Source organism: Achroia grisella, unplaced genomic scaffold (assembly GCF_030625045.1).
Source record: "Achroia grisella isolate CSIRO2021 unplaced genomic scaffold, CSIRO_AGI_Agris_v1 utg676, whole genome shotgun sequence".
In the NCBI taxonomy this organism is placed as follows: domain Eukaryota; kingdom Metazoa; phylum Arthropoda; class Insecta; order Lepidoptera; family Pyralidae; genus Achroia; species Achroia grisella.
The window spans coordinates 11,082-31,829 of record NW_026712992.1 but is presented as its reverse complement, the minus strand read 5'-3'; the positions used below and the strand labels follow the sequence as shown (position 1 = coordinate 31,829).

The following is a 20,748-nucleotide window of genomic DNA, read 5'->3' as shown; positions in this document are numbered from 1 at the left end:
GTAGGTATAGGTATAAATTTCATAAGGCCACATTTAAAAAAATAAAGTAGGTACATATAGATAACTAAATACTAGATATAATTTAAACTTCGTAATAAAACAGTCACGTGACCCCGCAGTTTGTATGTAGGTTTTAAATATTATCTTCAATTTTACACATCTTGGGGAAAACATTGACTCAATTGCGTAATTTTATTAGGTAGTGATAATATCAACGAAACTGAATTCTTTCAGTCCTTTACGGCTATTTCTTTGTATCTGGGGAAGTGGGGGTTGTAAATACCGGTAGTAGGTAGCTCAGTGCTAGCAATTTACCATGTTAGGTCGACCTCCACGCGGCCCCCACTGGAAACCATCGTGGTTAATTACTAGTGAACTCGTCACCATGGGCTGAACATAAGTTTATACCTATCCTAAAATCATTCGGTGGTGTCTCACCAGCGTACGCCGCGCCGCTGTTAGCGTAGACGGGTGCACCATTCCATTATTACCATAGGAAAAAAATCCTGTGTATTTATTATTCCTATTAACGATAATATAGATCTTACAATAAACTGAAATGCATTTCTTTTAATATAATATAGTAATAACGACATTTATTCAGCATTACATCATTGTAATGCTGAATAAATATTATTATTATTATTTCTTAATATTTGATACACAGCTATTTATCACCCCCCATAGGAGTCAAAGATATCTAACCTACAATCAACAAATACTGCACATAGTGCATTCCCGCACCACGCGACCTAATAATAAACCAATCCGCACGCGATACGTCATAAATATCATACAACGCTGCTTAGATAAGAATATTTACAAACGTACTACGATATAGGACGGAGATGTAACACGTGCTGATAATAACCTCAATACGTGTAAGAAAGCAGCGTAAGCGCGTAGCGCCATAAAAATGACGTCTGTGAGTGGACGGTTGGCATCGACTTCGACCAATACGAGCGCGATCCACGCAGTTCCACACGCAAACTCGATATTATAGCACAGTTTGCGGTCTCTACTTGAACGTTTTACCGGCCGGTCTCCATAACACTTTATAAATATTAATTCGTACACACATAATCGGCGAAGGAATAATTTTCACAGTCATTTCTGAAAGAACAAACCTTCTGTTTGGTGTAAACACGTGTTTTTGAGGTTATAGACTGAAGTTCGACATTCCAATGATGCTGGTACCAGTGAAATGGGTCATGGTATAGCGTAGTGTTACATTACAGTAAGTATTTTCACTTTGTTTAATTTATATTTTTACCTTGCACCGGTAACAGTCGACGGTTTTATTTAGAACTTTCATAATGTTGTATACGTAATAACAGCCGCTAAATCTAGAATTCGTGACCATTTGTTCAGCTACATCATACGATGACATTTTTTAGTAGACAACGCATGCGCTTGCAAATCAATGAACTCTCATATTTCGTAATTAATTAGTTTTGTAGTGTAGGCGATTTCGTACGGCTTCGTAGAAGAAATTCGAAATTACACTGATATTTTATTAATTAAACTACGTAAGTAAGTAGGTATATGTTAGAAATTATTCTGAACAAATAAGTGTGTCTACTCAGAATAATTTTGCATTCTTATACACTTAGTTTTAATGAGATAATATTGGCAGAATCTACTTCTAAATACCTATTTAAAAAGATATCTTAAAACTTTTTTTTTAATTAATTAGTTGTCCCATGGCAAGGACATTTGTAGTAGCGTCCGAATATCGAGAGCTAAATGATATTATGATTTTTTTTTTTAAATAAATTATGAATTAGAAAATTATAGTTATATTAAATCTAAAATTATTCAAATCTTAAACTTCATGTTCTATGAGCTGCAGCTGTTCTTTTATTATTTTTTTACTTTCTTTCCTGTTCGTAACAATGGAGAGACGGTGACCCCTTTTGTTAGCAAAATTTACCTGGTAGTTGCTATGGCAACACGATTGCAGTTACATTTTATACAATTTGATGCTTTTGCATAACCTAAATAGATACTACTTACTACCTAAATCTTTACTTTAATATTGCAATTTTGGGGAAACGCATTTTTAGTAATGTAGATTATTAACCCCATTGCTAGGCAATATACCATGTCAGATTGATCTGCACGCGATTCCCCCTGGAAACTATCATGTTAAATTCGTTGTCAATTTGCTAAGATGGGCTGATCTGACCTCATCCTCATCTTATCCTCTTTTGGTGTCTCGCCAGCGTATACCGTTAACGCAGGCGGGTGCACCATTCCATTATCATCTAGTATAAAAAAATAGTACAGTTCATTGAATATGTAGATATTTTAGATGAAATTAACGTAATAATCTGTAACAGAGATGTAAGCTTCAACTTAACGATTTTATACTATTATATGATTTCTCATTTCAAATCGCCTAATTAGTACAAATTATTAAGCTTACTTAGTTTACTTCAGTTATAGTAAAAAAATTTATACATAACAATTTGAATATGAAATTGTAAGCATACAGTTTATCGTATTCAAATAATAAAGCATAAAATATACTAATATGATATAAATCCAGTTTTACTGACATGTCCTGAATTTTAAATACAAAAAGTTTGGCAAACATTACAATGTAAAATATTGGCCAAATATTTGATCTGAAATATATGATGTTGGCATTGTTATACCACAACCGGTTTTGTCATTGGGATAAAAAAGTACAACAAAAAAGGATCAAACTCGTACTTGTCGAAGATCGCAGAATATTCGACAATCAATGTAAAATTTTAACTCATCTGTCCATTCTGTCCGCGCGGAATTGTTTTTATTTTTTGTTAAAATAAATAATTTTCTAAAATAAAAGTGTATATTAAAACATTTGTTATTCCTCAAAATGACAGACAACATTATTTAAATATACTTTTTTTTATATAAATTTTTATATTTAAAAATTCATTCAATCCTCACATGATTTCATTTTATTTTGTTCACTTTACTTATATCGTTCCCTACCTAGTGTCACAAATGCAGCTTAGAATATTGCAGAAGTCCAAATGGTGATTTCATTGTGGAGCCATACGAGAAAGCTAAGTTTCATAATATTGCAGCGGTTCTAAAAATTTCAGGTCTGATATGGTAGATATTGAGTTTCAATATAACTTAGAATGTTTTGTGTACACTTCTCGCAAAAATTAAGGGAACAGAAAATGTTTCCAAATATATTGGTGATTTTCAACAGGCTCTATTTCAGTGAAAAATGGTTGTACAGAAATTAAAAAATAAGCTCTAGAAGCTTGAAAATTTCAGGTTCTCATGCAATCCTGAGATGAAGCACGAAAAAAATTTTTACATTTTGGTTTTACTCTATGGCATGGAAAAAAAAATTTGAGCTTGAAAACTAGAATTTTCAATCTTCAAGAGTTTATTTTTTTATTTTCTGTACAACCATTTTTCACTGAAATAGAGCCTGTTGTAAATCACCCACAAATTTGGAAAAAATTCCGTTCCCTTAATTTTTGCGAAAGATGTATTTGTTTAAACACAGTAATATGAAATGCCTTCCCCCAATATTAGTTTTACACGTTATGTGGAAGTAGACAAGAAATATGAAAATACAATTCAGAATCTATTCTTGCACCACCTACTGCTTTCTGTTTTTTTTCTCAAAGGTTGTCTGGAGAAGATTGATTGAATTATAAACCCGCTTTGTATATATATTGTTAGGGAAAATATTGTTTGTGCTAGCTTGTTTTTCGGACTACTTTAATGCTGTTGGCATCAGCTGGCCTTTACAGCTTCACCGGACACTGCAGATGGCACTTCAAACCAGCGGAAGGACTTATGGAGCGGCTGAAGGACAACTCCCGCCTGACGGATACGACTTTAGTCTTTGGGGGCACCGTTAGGAGTTCGAACCTCAGCTAAGACCGTCGTTATTTCGATTCCCGTTTGAATTGGACGAGGGATCGATTGGAGGGGGGATCGTTTGTGGAAGTGTGTGGTAAGAAGAAGGGGCATTCAAGAACCTGGACCGCGCTGACTATTTGTGGTCTCACACGTGCTAATGTTAGCGGAATTAAACAAAATAATATAAGTCCATTACGTAATATTGATTTGTACCAAAATTTCATTTAACGTGAGACACGACGTGCAGTTTAACTTCTCACCGTTCCATTGTTCTATGACCTCTTTACAATTGACTATGACTTCGACATACAATCAGCCATATTATAATTAGCATAATTCGCAACGAGGTAATTCTCTTTTACATTTTTTTACGAATAATTTACTTTATGATCTATTGGCAACCCATTGCGTCTTTATACGCGTATACAGTATATATAACGGAAGACTTATATAAACCTTCCGGAAGGTTGAAATATTGGTGACGGTTGACGAAACATGAACTTCTTGCGGAAAAAGTTCCCAAAAGTTTATATGTTATTAGACCTCCGAAATGAAATGTGAAGAATTGCTTCGGGAAGAAGTTTCCAAAATTTTATCCACCTTCCGAAGGTTAAAATTTTGGTGAAGGTTGATGAAATTTCGAAATCTTCTTCCGGAAGAAGTTCCCAAAATTATTATTCAAACCTTTTCAAAATTCATTGCAGAGATTAGAAACATTAAGCGATGAAACAAAGAGATCAAAACAGCATATTTGATTTATACTTCAAACATCATTACCACTCTTCTTGTTCTGGATATATTTGGCAAATAAAATAGTTACATTTTTACACAACATAATTAAGTTATACGATCCACAAGTGGGTGCATCTGTCAAGTTTATTTCTGGACAAGATCAAAAAGTAAAAAGCATGTATTTCTGTCTGTACTAATCAAATGAAACGATCACGAGCTTTGCCAGTGCGCATGTTAAACGGAGCGGAGTGAATTCAAGGATATACATAGTTACTCTTTAGACATGTACATTTTGAAATTAGCGAGACAATGTCACGTCATGTAACTTAAATAGAACCTAAAAGGGCCCATAAACTTTTTCATTTTGACCCGTCGTCTTTTTGGTCTCTTGGTTTTAACCTGGTGTAATGCATAACGAACTTTTTTAATAGAATTACGCACCCGTCTGCGCTAACGGTATACTCTGGTGGAGTTGAAGCATGATAGGATGAGCATGAAGTTAGCCCAGTTACAATTCCCTTCCTACCCCGTGGATGAGAGTATCTCTATTTTCTTGGAGGGGTGAGGAGTACCATACGTTGCTAGCAATGGGGTCATCAGATCAACATTAAATATTAACAATCCATAGGGGATTGTTAATAATGTAATCTGATAAGCTGCTAGATTTAAAAATTAATGTATGGCACATTCATCATCATTACATCATATAGTGATACTTATTTTTTTAGATCTACCGCTCTAAAAGCTGTGTCATCACAAGAACGAGTTGAGTGTTGCTCTTTTAATTAATTGTTGTGACTTAACATTTTTAAAACGCAGTGTGTGAAAACAAATCAACAAGTAGCACTAATTCATCAGAGTCAGAATATTAAATACACATCAACTGGTTAAGTAACTATATAAATAGCAGATGAAGTCGCGTGTAAAAGTATTATTATAATTATAGCATTATAATTCACTGTGTCTTACCGCAACGTACAGCATCCACAGATTACTAGTTATAAAGTGACCGCAAGCTTCGAGATGTTACCTCTAGGTATATACCAGGTTTATTGTGTCTGTAGTTTAATGGTGCGTAGTTCCTCTATATGGTGTGGTGTACCTCAACCAAGGTCATTCGAAGGTCACATGGTGGGAAGTGTACAAATCACATACACAGATCAATGCGTATATGTATGTAGGTGCATTAAAAAGGTATTATATATATTCGAGATGACAACTAATATTATTAGCGTGAAAGTGAAGTTGTCTTAATGGATAATTGAGGTATGGTTCACCCGACTGTGCTAACGGCTGTACATCGGCGGAGTACCAGTGGAAGTTGACAAGATGAGCATGAAGTCAGGTCAGTTAGCCCATCGTGACAAATCACCAGGAATTTATCACGATGGTTTCCAGGGGAACCGCGTGCATGTCTACCTGACATGGTACATTGCTAGCAATGGGTTCATTAGTCCACATTACTAACAATCCCTTTCCCCAAATTGGTGACATCTGAATGATACATAGATATGATTAATGGACGTATAACATACTGTTATTAGATAATAAAACGGCTATTAAAAGGTTAGAGGTCTATTAAGGAATGAGATGACTTTAATCCCACGTAATTGACAATTGACTAAGTCATGAATTCAGTTACGAAGATTGTATTTGGTTCCGACTATCCAAATAGAACGCGACATAAAAAAAAACGTTTTGGATTGTATCAATAAACTCGTTTCATAGAAATACCATTATGAATTACATTTCGTATAATTTTGCAAGTAACCATTTTTTTTTTCATTTTCGTTCTATTTTGTATCTAAAACTAGGCGACATCCTCGGTGGTTTATCAGACCGCTTTACTTCCGATAGTCGCAGGTTCGAAACCTCGCACGCTACAAAGATTTGTATTCATGAGTTTGATTGCTTGTATAAGTCTGGGTGTTTTCTATGTATACTAAGTATGTATTTCCAAAAACATTTTTGGAATTTTTTTATATATATGTTGTAGTATGAAGGTTTCCAAATTCTAACTCGCATCATCATACCGTTTACTCTTTATAACAAAAAAAAATCAGATGTCACATTAATTATACATAACGTAATACTTTGTAATGGATAACATGTTACGTACTTCAGCCGATTGTAGGTACAAGTTACATTGTTACAGTAAAGATAATACCATAGAATAACAATGGAGTTTAGTTTTGGCGCGTTGGTGTGCGAAGATTGCCGGTTGGTTTTGTTTGATAACAAACAAATTTAAACGATACACCTCATCCATCTTTATTGTACCGTAATATTTAACAATAACCTTTATAACCCCGAGCCTCCGTCTGCACAAACTTTCAACCCCTTCCAGAGTAGTTTTTGAGGTAAAAATAGTTTATCTCAAAAACCCTAGGTAGATTTTGTACCCTGAGGTAGACATTATAAAATCATCTGCGTCGGTTACTCAATCTCACCTATTTATTATATTTATTTATTTATTTAATTCAGGCTACTAATGCCCCATATTATAAATACTTTACAAAAAAAAAAAGTATAAATTGTCTGTGGGGTCACGGCACTGATGACGGCAATCTGCATTTCAGCCGCCAAGCAGCCTGCTTTGTAACCAGTGTTACGGGTTCAGAGTGTAGATTAAGTAATGCAATTACAGGATCAGATGGGATTTTAGTTTGCCAATGCACACATAAATGATATCACATGATAACGTGATATCCATAGTACTGTTCATGTATTTAAGGCACTCAGCAGCCAAACAGCATGCTTTTGTAAGCTGTGCTTTATCCAGAGTAGATTAAGTGATGAATTTATAGGATCAGTTGGCATTTTTTGGTATCAGTCTGCCAATTAATAAATTGTATCACGGGTGTTACGTGATAACGTGATCTCAATGCTGGTCATATATTTAAGGCACGATTACCGCTTAACATCAGGTGAACAGTAATCTTGTTTACCTCCATACTTCTGTCTTGAAATAAGGTGATATCCTTAGTATCACGGGTGTCACGTGATAACGTGATCTCAATGCTGTTTATGTGTTTAGGCGACGGTTACCGCTTAACATCAGGTGTACAGTAATCTTGTTTACCACCATACTTACTGAAATAAGGTGATATGCTTATATTAAGATACTTAAGTGGTTATATTGTGAACATAAAACTAAGTGAGAAGTCAGGTGTTCAATGTATGAGTAGGTAGTCTGAAAACTATTAAAACGCATTTGAAAATTTTATACGGACCTATGTCGTCGCAAAATATATTTAAATCTGAATACATTAAGGAAAATTATTAATTGTGCTTTTGTCATTTATTAAGAATAAACAATTAATATTGTTTTAACAGGAAAAACATAAACATCTAATAAACCAGTATTGTGGACATTGAACTCTTCTGTTCCTCTTATTCGAGATGTTTTCTACTGTTAGGTTATTTCATAAGCCGGTCAAATTTTAACAAAGTTATGCCTATAAGCAACTACAAGCTTAAAATTCAGTCACTTAAATAAAAAATATTTAATATCAATCACGACTTTAAAATAAAGAAAATCGTATAGAATTTACAAAAAAAGAAGCACATCAAACAAGCAAACCTTATTATTTAGGATTGGTTAAACGTTAACATTTTCTAATTTACATGGGTCCATAATTATATAATATATATATTATTAAGATATATGTTCTGAATTGATAATTTATATACATATATATATATATATAAATTGTCAATTTAGTACATCTGTTAAAATTAGTTATTATTATTTATTACTTTGAGCACAGACTAATAAACAAACACGTACCTTTGTCATCTATGGTACATAAACCCACACATACCATACCCACACCAATAGAACTGCGATTTCGCACATGCAAATTAATACCTATCGGTACGGTATATTGTTCACTGTTTCTAATCACATCTGTATCTAATGGTAATTTCCACGGATTAAAATACCATAGCTTGGTAAAAAACTATATCTTATATATAAAATTCTCGTGTCACAATGTTAGTTACCATACTCCTCCGAAATGACATGACCAATTTTTTTGAAATTTTATATTTAGTAGGACTGCAAATCGGCTACTATCTATTTTTTATATTCCTAAGTGATAAGGGTTGTCTAGCCCTGACATTTTTTTTGTCAAAATTTTAGTGTTTATTTATACAATGTGGCATTAAAAAATATAATACATACAATACTAAGTTTCCATCCCTCTATTATCACTAACCCCTATTTTTTTAATAACTATTTTAATGGATATAGCAAAACAACGTTTTGCGGGGTCAGTTATTCATACATATTCATATATAATTCTATGCTATTATTAAATTGATAGGCAGGATATATTTATTCATAACTTATTTTAATTTAACTATTACTTTAATGAATGCTTTTCCTTCCTCCTACCACATATTTCAATTTAAAAATGTAAACGTATAACAAAATTATTTAAAAGATATACGCAAGTTTTTTGCGCGTTCTTCTTGTTGTGGTACAGCTTTCTGAATGATTGGTAGATGAAAAAAATAAGTAATGACTATCCAACAGTACTTAAATGTAAGTTTATTTGAATTAATAATGATCTAGTAATAATAATAATCTCAGAACAATTTACTAGATAACTGATACATATACATACATACATTTTTGTTTTGTAAATAAATACACATTATACATAGAAAACACCCAGACCGATACAAACAATCATACTCATGAATACAAATGTTTGTGCCGTGCGAGGAATCGAACACGCGACCATCGGTCGTAAAGCGGTGTGCTAGACCGCTAGACCACCGAGGTCGTCTAGTCTAGTCTTTGTTTTCAAGTTATTTCCTTACTTTAATAGAAAGAGACAAAACTGCAATATTTAAATTTTTTTTTTTTTTAATACTTATAAATGAAGAACGTTTATGTTTTTAATTTTTTAAACTCGTAAATTTAAAAATTTACAGTTCTTGCTTTTAATTAGATACCCACAAATTATAAATAATTTGTTCATAACAAAAATAAAATTAAAAGATATTACATATCAAGTCATAATTTTATAAAATACTTAACACAACATATCTCATTATCAATGTATTGACAATGATGGTCGAAATCTTTGATATGCAGTATGTATCGTGTGATATCTAACGATACCGGATCAGACTTAAAATAGATCACTAATCGTTATTGCTTTGATATAACATGATATCTATCAGATATCTAACTGATATCTAGCACTAAGTACATAGATACCGCTCTATATCTGGATATTGAATATGTCATCACCCATACATAGACACCAATGTTGCAAACATTGGTATCAAACGATACCAAGACATAAAATAGATCACTAATCGTTATTGCTTTGATATAACATGATATCTATCAGATATCTAAGCAATATCTAGTATTAGATATTGCTTATACATAGATTTCGATCGGCTGACAGCCTCGGCGCGGCGGTTTAGGAAACCACTTACGACGATCGCGGGTTCGATTCCTCGCACGGTACAAATATATGTATTCATGAATATGATTGTTTGTGTCGGTCTGGGTGTTTTCTTTGTATTTTACATATGTATGTAAAAAACATGTCTATGTATTTAGACTAGTTGTCTAGTACCCATAACACAAGCTCTGCTTACCGTGGGACTAGATGGCGCTGTGTGAATTGTTCTGAGATATTATATTATTATTGCTACAGTGTGCAGCAAGTATCACCCACAAAAACTAATATACTTGTCAACTATTCTTCTTACATTGTTCTTGGTTTTGTGTAAACGGAATAATACAGTTGTAAAATATAAAATAACTAATGTCGTTTGGAGGACTCGTCTCGTGAGCTGAATGTATAAAACTTTATACAATGCCCATAGCGCATTGTTCGTAAAACCAACTTTTATGAGATAGTGGTCAGAAAACGTATTATTTATTACAGTTTTACAACTTGTACAACAAGATTATTTCTATATAAAAGGTGTATCTATTGTACTTCAACAAAAGACAGATATAGATATCGGATTATTGTAAGTTGTGATAGGTTTTTTTTTATATCTGATTTAGTTTACGAACAATGTTACATGTTACAGTATGTTTGGATATCCATTTTAGACATAGTCTGTCGATTAGTCATTATAAGATTTATGTAAATATTTAATATTTTCATTACTAAATGCTTGATGTTCTATTGACATGTACACATGAATATCTTTATACTTAGAAGTTTGTTTGTGTGATTGTTTAAACCGAGTTTAGAAAACGTAAATTCCAAATGTTTAATTCAGATTCGATTTGCATTCATTTCAATCCACTGCTAAATCCAAATTTTTCAGACGGCTGCAAAATTAAGAAATCTTTAGCTGTTTCTTGACCATAAAACATCACACTTCGATAATCTTTACTTTCTAACAATAAAAATAAAAATATTATGCGGAAATCGAACCCACAATCATATCATAAGAAAGACATTGTGTTACTCCGCAGAACCACCAATATCGTTAATATTATATTAGCGATTTCTATTAATGAATTATTAAATTAATACAAATCGTTTCTGTTATTAAACGGGTACCGCACATTATGTCTTTATATTATACGACTCATATCCCAGATGTGGTAGACAGAAATTGTCACCAGCCGATGTTCTGGCGAACGCTTAACATAGCTACATTTCGCTCAGTATTCGAAATTAACTCGTCATTATCGAGGCATAAATAAATCAGATAATATAAATTAAAAAAAAATCGTAACAGGAACTTCGATTGATAAAACATGTCTAAGATAATATAAGTTTCTGTCTCACGCGGTCTCTGTGATAATCAGAACATACGAGGTGACGTGGACGCACGTCAGCGTCGGATGTTCTTTTGGCCACAAAAAAAATTATGGACTGGACTGAACACTAATGAATCTTATTTCTTTGCTATTAAAGTCTAATATTCATGTACTCCAGTTTTCTCGCTAACAGCAAATAACTGCATGACTCAGCTTTTACTGACACGCCTCTGGACGTTAAAAAAGACACGTGGAGTACTTTATATTTCTATTACAGTTAACTAATTGTGCCCTGTGGATCTGCCCAGGATACTCGGGCAGTATAGGCTATGATCTATATTTGTACCAATTTCATTAAGATCCGTTGAGTAGTTTTATGCTAAAAGAGTACGAGACGAATATTCCTCCAATTATCCACACAAACTTTCTTGGTGTTTATAATATTATTAACTACCCGGCTTCGCACTGGTGTACGTGTATTGTATATAGAAACCTCCGTCTTGACTCACTCTATCTATTGTTAAAAACTGCAATAAAATCCGCTGCGTAGTTTAAAAGATCTAATCAAAAAGACAGCGTAAGCGGCTTCATTTTATACTATGTAAAGATTATTAGTTTCTACTCCTCTCTATCAAGTTAGACTTTGTAAAAAGTGATTTGCTTGCTTAGGAAGTTGTATTTCAGTTGAAGGATATAAGGCTAAAAATTACACTATTACAAAATTACAACAATATTACGGAATAAGAGGCATGATATCTTGTCTTGCGGGATGGTATAGGCATCACATGATAACGTGATGTCTGTAGTGCAGTTCATGAATATAAGAGACGGATCCTTATGGATGTTAATCCAATGGTGCACCTCTTTTCGCTAAAAGTTTACGCTCACGGGGCAGATCAGTTAGCCCATCGTGGTAAATTCACCATGGTATAGGAGACGGTTACGTCTTACCATCAGATGGACAGTCAGCGTATTTACGATTTCAATTATATAAAAAAGGATACATAGATCGCGAACAAAAACTACTTTTCTAATTATGAATATGAAGATCATAATTAGAAAAGTAGTTTTTGTTAAATTTTAGTTTTAATGGCCTCGTTTTCCTTCTTGTAATATTATAATTTATTATTTATACCTGTAGATGATCTTGGGTGACGGTAGGTACGTAATAACTTATTTTGTAAGTAATAATTTATAAGTTATTACTTACAAAATAAGTGTAAGTTATTACTAACACTTATTTACTGCACCATAAACGTACCTATCGTCACCCAAGATCATCTACAGGTAGGGATACCATTTATCTCTTTATTTACGGAAACTATAGTTTTTAAAGTTCATATTTTAATTGAGACTGCCTTTGGAAACGATAACATAGCGCCTTTTGTATCAGTTTATGTAAACTTATTATTTTAATTATTATATGATCTGGTGCAATAAATAAATATAGTTTAAATAAATAAAATAAATAAACTTTTACCCGAAGCCTATGGTATCTATGTGGCTTTACTATTATATAAAGTGTTATAAACAAACAAAACTTAATGCAGAAATATTCTATGTATGTTATGCTATCTACAACCCAACTGGGTCAGTAATTGCCGCAAGAGGCACGGTCTACCTGAAGTAATGGTTCGAAATTGATTAACAAATGAAGCTACTCGTACTTGACCTAACTTCGATAAACAAAGCGATAATATTCCACGGCACCGCTTCATTTTATGCAACCGTGTGACAATTTTCATTTCAAGTACGAGTATGTACCACAGTACTACTAGTTATTACTTGTGTTGATATTTTGTTTTATACCAGCTGAGCCCAAGGTTTTAACTATATGAAATTTATAGCCTATGTGTTATTCTGATGTATAAGCTATATTCCTGTAAGGTTTCATCGAAATCTGTTCAATAGTTTCAGCCTGAAAGAGTAACAAACATCCGTTTATACATCTATCCGTTTATACTCAAAAAACTTTCGCGTTTATAATATAAGTAAGATTTTCAATTTGATCACAGACTATAAATTTCAGGCGCGTGAAACCGCGGGCACAGCTAGTTGATTAATAATATTGGTCTTTAATATTGTGAATATTAAATTAATTATGGTATTAAGTATTGAAACATTGAAACATCCAACAACATTTAACAATAATATTATCATTTTAATGTGTTGAACTTTTAAGTTAAATATATCACCGTAACTATACTTACTTACTTACTTAAACTCTCGATGGATCTTGCCTAACGTTTCCTTTAATGAAGCACTATACAAAAAATAATTAAAAGTAATTTTTTTTTAAGTAAACTTTGTACGAATTCAAATGTATGTGTATGTGTCTATTGTTCTGGCAATAAATAAATAACCCTGGACAATTAACACAGCGCCATCTAGTCCACGGTAAGCAGAGCTTGTATTATGGGTACTAAACAACTGAAATAAATACATAGATATTTCTTGTAAATACATACACAATATACATAGAAAGCGTCCAGACCGATACAAACAATCGTACTCATGAATACAAATTTTTGTGCCTTGAGAGGAATGAACCTGCGACCATCGTTAGGAAAGCGGTGTGCTAAACCGCTAGACTACCGAGGTCGTCGAAATAAATAAATATATTATTATTATAAGTTACAATCTATTGCAGGTTACAAGCTGATCGAAGTTTGACGAGAGCAGAAAATCAGTTGGATCAAGTTTGTTAAACATGGAGGAAGGAAAGAAAGAAATCAACCTAGATTCCGTACTAGAAAGCCTTGGGCCTTATGGACGGTATAACTTATTAAATTTCGTACTATTACTGTATCCAATACTGCTGAGTAGCTTCTTTGAGTGCGGGTTCATTTTTGAAGCTCAGGAGCAGATGTACAGGTGAGTGGTCTTTGTTTTCATAACTTTCTTATTTTACTAATATATTTTTATTTTTCTATCATCGGTAGAAGAGCCTGGTTGAAAACCAACGCCTACGTTGCATGAGCGCTATGCTGTGGCATACGCTGAACCGGGTCCTTTTGCCGCCTTCAATTAAATATCCTAATAATATTTTTTTAATATAATTTTAATGCTAGAAATAAATTTCTTTTTCTTATTATAAACGCTGAAATGAGTATATATGGATGAAAGTTTTTTACTCTTTCGCGCAAAAACTTAATTAAACTTTACAATAATATGTATAACACTTAGGCTATACATTTGTTGCGGGTAACACCGCGGACGCAGCTAGTAATTGATAATGGAATTATGTACCAGTCCTAACCGTACACGCTGGCGGAGCACCAGTGAAGGATTATATGATAACCATGAAGTTAGCTCAGCCTAGCGTGACGAATTCACCGGGAATTAATCACGGTGGGTCTAGAGGTGACCGCGTGGAGGTCGAATTAACATGGCAAATTGCTAGCAATGATGTCAATATCTATATTATAGTATTTCGTATTCGTGGAATCAAAAAATGGTAGTTTGCTCAGTGCTAAAGGATTTGGTATTTTAATTAGTTTCTAATTACTTTATTTTTTAATTAACTTTTTATAGATACTGTAGTTAATCTTTGCAAAAACTATACAGACTGTTCGACCTTTAGGATTATTATAGTCTGTAGATAAGTATAGATTTAATTTACTACTGGTATTATGTTATCTGTATCTTTTCAATACAGACACAATTTTAAATACATTTGAAATATATAAAAAACTAATAATTTTTTTTTACTATATTCGCATAATCTCCAGGGTTGTTATTATTATATCATATGAGAATTTACAAATAACATATCTCCACGACTTTATACCTAGGTGGGTGATCAGAGACTGTCAAGTTCATTGTGGCAGAGTTCAAATGTCCCTAGGGGTCAATTTCGGTTTATTACTAAAATTTTCGAAAAAAGTCATAAAACTGGATATATAGAAAAAATTGTGAGCCAAATTTGTACTCACGATCTTGATAAAATAAATCGGGGTCATAAACCACTAAGCCACAAGGCTATTTCCCGCTATTCACACATCGCCATCTAGACCCAAGTTAAGCTAGCTAAATCTTATATTATGGGTACTAGATAACTAATAGACATACATCGATATTTTTTTCTTAAATACATACATGGAAAACATCCAGATCGATACAAACAATCATACTCATGAATACAAATATTTGTAACGTACGAGGAATCGAACCCGCGACCATCGGAACTAAGGTGGTGTGCTATACCGCTAGACCACCGAGGCCGTCATTTCGCTATTGTAATGTTTTTATATTCTTTTAGGTGTGAAGTATACGGTTGTGAACAGAGGTTCAATGACACGTCTTGGATACAATACGCCATACCTACAGACGTTAAGAATAATAAGCTGGAGAGCTGCCTAAGATTTGCTCCGGTCAGTAACACCAGTATGCAGTGTCTACCTGAAGATTTCTCCACAAATAAAACACTGCCTTGTGAAACATTCGTGTACGAAGAAGGGCGCTCGTTTGTAAAAGAGGTTTGTTTGATAACTTATTTAAATTAAATATATTTCGCTGAATATAAAATACAAGCTATATCTTATCATCAGTACATAGCAGAAAACAAAGTCGCTGTCGCTGTCTGTCCGTCCCTATGTATGCTAAAAACTACGCAACGGATTTTGAAGCGGTTTGTTTTAATAGATAGAGTGATTCAAGAGGAAGGTATATGTATAATACATGTACACCCGGGCGAAGCCGGAGCGCGTAGTTAGTTGATATTTCAAACGCGAAAGTTTGTGAGTATAGATGGGTGTTTATTAAGGTTTCATAATACAACGCGCACGTAACGCCTCTGAAGTTTCAGGTGTCCATAGGCTACGGTAACCATTTACCATCAGATGAGCCGTATGCTTGATTGCCACTGTTGTAGTATAAAATTTGACAGTTGACAAATTAATATTTGTATTATGTTTTTGTTTAGATAAAGTTAAATAAATTTTTTATCCTATATTTAAATAAACTATCTTTACATAATATAAAACAAAGTCGCCGTCGCTGTCTGTTCGTTTATATCTTATAAATTACGCAACGGATTTTAATGCAGTTTTCAGCATTACATAGAGTGATTCAAGAGGTACGTTTGTATGTATAATACATACGTGTTATACTATAGAACAAGCCGAGATATTAAAATATTTCTACTGCACCTATAATATATTGAATGAATATGAAGGGATATTATTTCTAATTGTATTATATACATTAAACTATATATATATATATATTAATTATAGTATCGGTGATATAGATAAGCACGTATTTATCTTATCGTCCTTATATGCAACAAATGTTGAAATCATTTATCATTGATTAAATATATTTCATCAATAATAAATGATAACGATACATTTCAGATGCCCAATATAATAAATTACTTCTTCTTAAATCATGATTATATATAATAATAATAATTATTATATGTTTATTTATATATAATAATAATACATAATTAATAATTTTTACATCTTATTTTTATTGTATATGTTACAAAACATATCGCATAAATGAATAAGGCCAGAAGTGGCCGTACAACAGTATTAGAATAGAACAAAATACGTTGCGTATAAAACGGAGCAAAAATAAATTAAAGGAAAAAAAATATTTAGTTAATTTTGTAAAATTAAATTATCAGATTTTTTTTAAGAAAAAATTAACTTATATTTCTAAGGACTGTTTAAATAATGGAATCAACCTTATCCGAAAAGCAAAAAAGGGCATCCGGAATAATTATTCTGGGTGCATTTTATAACTACGAGAATATAATTATAAATGTCCAACTTCTGTAAAGTAGGGTAATGTTTTGCGAGCGCACGTGGTACCATTCCACCGCAAAGAACTAATAGCTGAACCGATTCCTACAAATGACGGGTCATTTTGTAAATTACATAGTGTAACTGAGACAATTAGGTAACTGTCTAATTTAATATGTTTGAAAATATAGTAGAATTTCCCTTATTAATGTTCTAAAATTAATAATAAATACTACTGAAATAGTATATTATTCTTACTGGTAACCGTTTTTGTTGTTTTTCATGTACGGTTTGAAGTGCAACGAAATAACAATCTAAAGGTATCATTCTTTTACAGTTCAATTTGGGTTGTCAAGAATGGAAGAGAGCATTGGTTGGGACTATACACAATTCTGGAATGTTCTTAGCCATGCTGTTCACTGGCGCTATCTCAGATAGATTTGGACGGAAAGTGGCAGTGGGTTTCGCGTCATGTGCCAGCTTGATATTTGGTTTTTCCAGAGCATTTGCACCGAATTATTTAAGTTATGTGGCGTTACATTTCTTAGAGGCTGGCTTGGGTGGTGGACTGTACCCTTCCGCATATGTTTTTAGTAAGTATAAATCTTGTATCTCTACATAATATAAAATGATGTCGCCTCCGCTGTATTTACTTTGACTTATTAAAGTAAGCAACGGATTTTAATACAGTTTTTAACAATAGATAGAGCATTTATGATAATTTGAAACTTTTTTGTTTTACTATTTCTATCTTATAAAATTCTGGTTATAGTAATTTAGGAAAACTGCAAAAAACTCGATTGGATTTCTGTTAAAAGAGCACTTTTTTATATACATACATGATTTTAACATCAAGCCATTGTGTAGTCTATAAATAAAATAAATGAAATATAAAAATAAACGTAACATATAAGTTAAAACATTGATAAATAAGAAATAGATACCTACGCGACTCATTTAGAAAAAACAGAACACTATATGATAAATCACTTTACTGACTTATGCTAATTATAGTCATATAGTGTGTATATTTATATGGATGATAATGATATGATTCACCCGCCTGCGCTAACGGTTTTCGCTGGCGGAGCACCAGTGTAGGATGATAGGATGAACATGAGGTCAGGTCAGTTAGTCCAACGTGGTAAATTTACCAGGAATTTATCCTGAAGGTTTCCAGAGAGAACGAAAAGCGTGGATATTAACCTGACATCTTATATTGCTAGCAATGGAGTCATCAGTTCACATTACTGACAATTCACTTCCCCCATATAGTGTGTATTTTTTTTTATGAATGATAATGGAATGTTGCACCCGCCTGCGCTAACGGTTTACGGTGGCGGGGCACAAGTGGAGGATGATAACATGAGCATGAGGTCAGGTCAGTTGTCCCAACGTGGTAAATTCACCAGAAATTTATCCCGATGGTTTCCGGGGGGAACCGCGTGGAGATAAAACCGACATTGTATATTGCTAGCAATGGGGTCATCAGTCACATTACTAACAATTCCCTTCCCCCGCATACAGTGTGTATTGTCTGACGTCAATAGAGCATACCTACCTCAATATTATTATTATTATGCTAGTCATAAAATTGCGTTTAAAAACAGAATATAAAATTAGTATATGTGTACAAATATTGCCTTCATCGCATTTGTACCTACGTACTAAAGAGTACTTATTAAAGAATTAATCATAAAGTCAGTAATATTCATTGACTGAACTGTACTTTTGCCAAGAAATAATGTTTGAATAGTAATTTTTATGCTTTCGTGTGTAATTTGACGAGCTCGATGTTTTAGCGTTTTTGCACACCGCCTTACTTCCAATGGTCTGGTGAGTTTCTTGTCAGTTCCTCGCAGCTCGAAAGCGCTCCGAACTGACGGTAGATTAAATAAAGATACTTTTTATTTTGATTATACAGATTCTACTTAAATAAATGACATTAATAAAGTTATTTTAAAATATAAAGATATCTATACATATTAATAAAATTGGAGTGTCTGTTTGTAATATTGAAATAACTGTATTCTCCACATGAATATGAATATAAATACGGTACATACACCAAATAACATTTGTTACAATTTTTGTCTGTCCATCTGTCTGCATGTTTGTTCCGGCTAATCTCTGAAATGAATGGACCGATTTTGATGGGACTTTTATTGGCAGGTAGCTGATGTAATAAGGAGTAACATAGGCTACTTTTATTTTAGAAAAATAAAGTAAAATTCCACGCGGACGAAGTCCGTGACTTCGTCCGTATAGCTAGTATTAAATAAGATTTCCTTTTTCAGTTGTCGAATTAGTTGGGCTGAAACAGCGCGTCATAGTCTCCGCCATGTGCAACATGACTTTCGTCATTGGTGTTGTATTAATAGCCTTACTTGCATGGGTCGTGGACAACTGGCGGACATACATCCTAATTCTATATTGTCCTGCGATCATCGTTGTCATATACATATGGTTCACGAACGAAAGCGCCAGATGGTTATTAAGCAAAGGCAGGAGAGATGAAGCTATAAGAGTATTAAAAAGAGCAGCAAAAATTAACAATCTTGATGAACGGAACCTGGAGTTAGAAGCATTGGGCGATCCATTGTTGAAGCCGAAGAATCAGACGGAAGACAAAAAGTCGCAGTTCTCGAAAGCGTTGCGTTCGAGTATAATTTGGAAGAGGTTGCTGATATGTTCATTCCTTTGGTTGACATGCTCTCTAGTTTATTATGGACTGTCGATAAATTCCGTGTCTTTGAGCAGTCATAGATACGTGAGCTTTATGCTTGTGGTGCTGGTGGAGATACCAGCGTACATTGTGGTGGTTATCGTGCTGGATAAATACGGAAGGAAGAAGACGTTAGTGGCCACTTACTTGACGTGTGCGCTGACGAGTTTGCTGTTCGCATTCTTACCAAGATGTAAGTATTACCTTCTCTAATTAAATTAATGCGTTTGTAATTTCAAATTAACAGCGTCACTAAATGCATATGAAAGTATATACAGTACTTACATAAAATAATAAATTTAAAAAGTTTTTGTATGTCTGTTTGTTCTTGCTAATTTCAAATGGCTGGACCGATTTAGACAGGATTTTCAGTTGCAGATCGCTAATGTTATAAGGAGTATCTTAGGTTCATTTTAGAAAGTTATATATTTAATAAAAAAAAAACATCGACGCGGGTTACAGTTAGTCTAAAATGACTGACCGCTGACATGGAAGATATATGAGAAGAACTAATATTGATACACTTTATCAACTTAATAGAACGTAAAAAAATTGTTCTTAGAATTTTTGACTGTTGTGCGCGCTAATCTGAAAAACGGCTTAATCGATTTGGATGCGGTTTTCACTATTGAATCATGGTAAGAATTCACACAAAAAAGTTATAAGGAAACAAAGTCGTGGACTCAGTTAATCACATAATGTCTTGAAATCTTAAACATAGTTAAATATTTAATACCTCAAACTGAAATTTGTATGTATCTTCTGTTTTTTTTTAATAAGTAAAGGACAAAGCACTTCTATAACTGAAATCGGTTTATGATACGTTTGCATTTAATATCAACAAAGAGGTTCGTCATATGATTATATTGAACCTTTATTGCATTATGATGTTTGATGATTAACGT

The 20,748-nt window shown here is 33.2% G+C and overlaps 1 protein-coding gene across 1 annotated transcript; it reads left to right on the top strand.

Moving 5' to 3' along the window:
* Positions 1-990: 990 nt before the first annotated feature.
* Positions 991-20,036, top strand: LOC131849988 (solute carrier family 22 member 1-like; the record flags this gene model as incomplete). Its single annotated transcript, XM_059200124.1, has 5 exons — positions 991-1,237; positions 14,016-14,239; positions 15,627-15,843; positions 17,456-17,711; positions 19,416-20,036. Coding segments are annotated over exons 2-5 (1,258 nt in total), but the record flags the coding sequence as incomplete, so codon positions are not given.
* Positions 20,037-20,748: the final 712 nt, after the last annotated feature.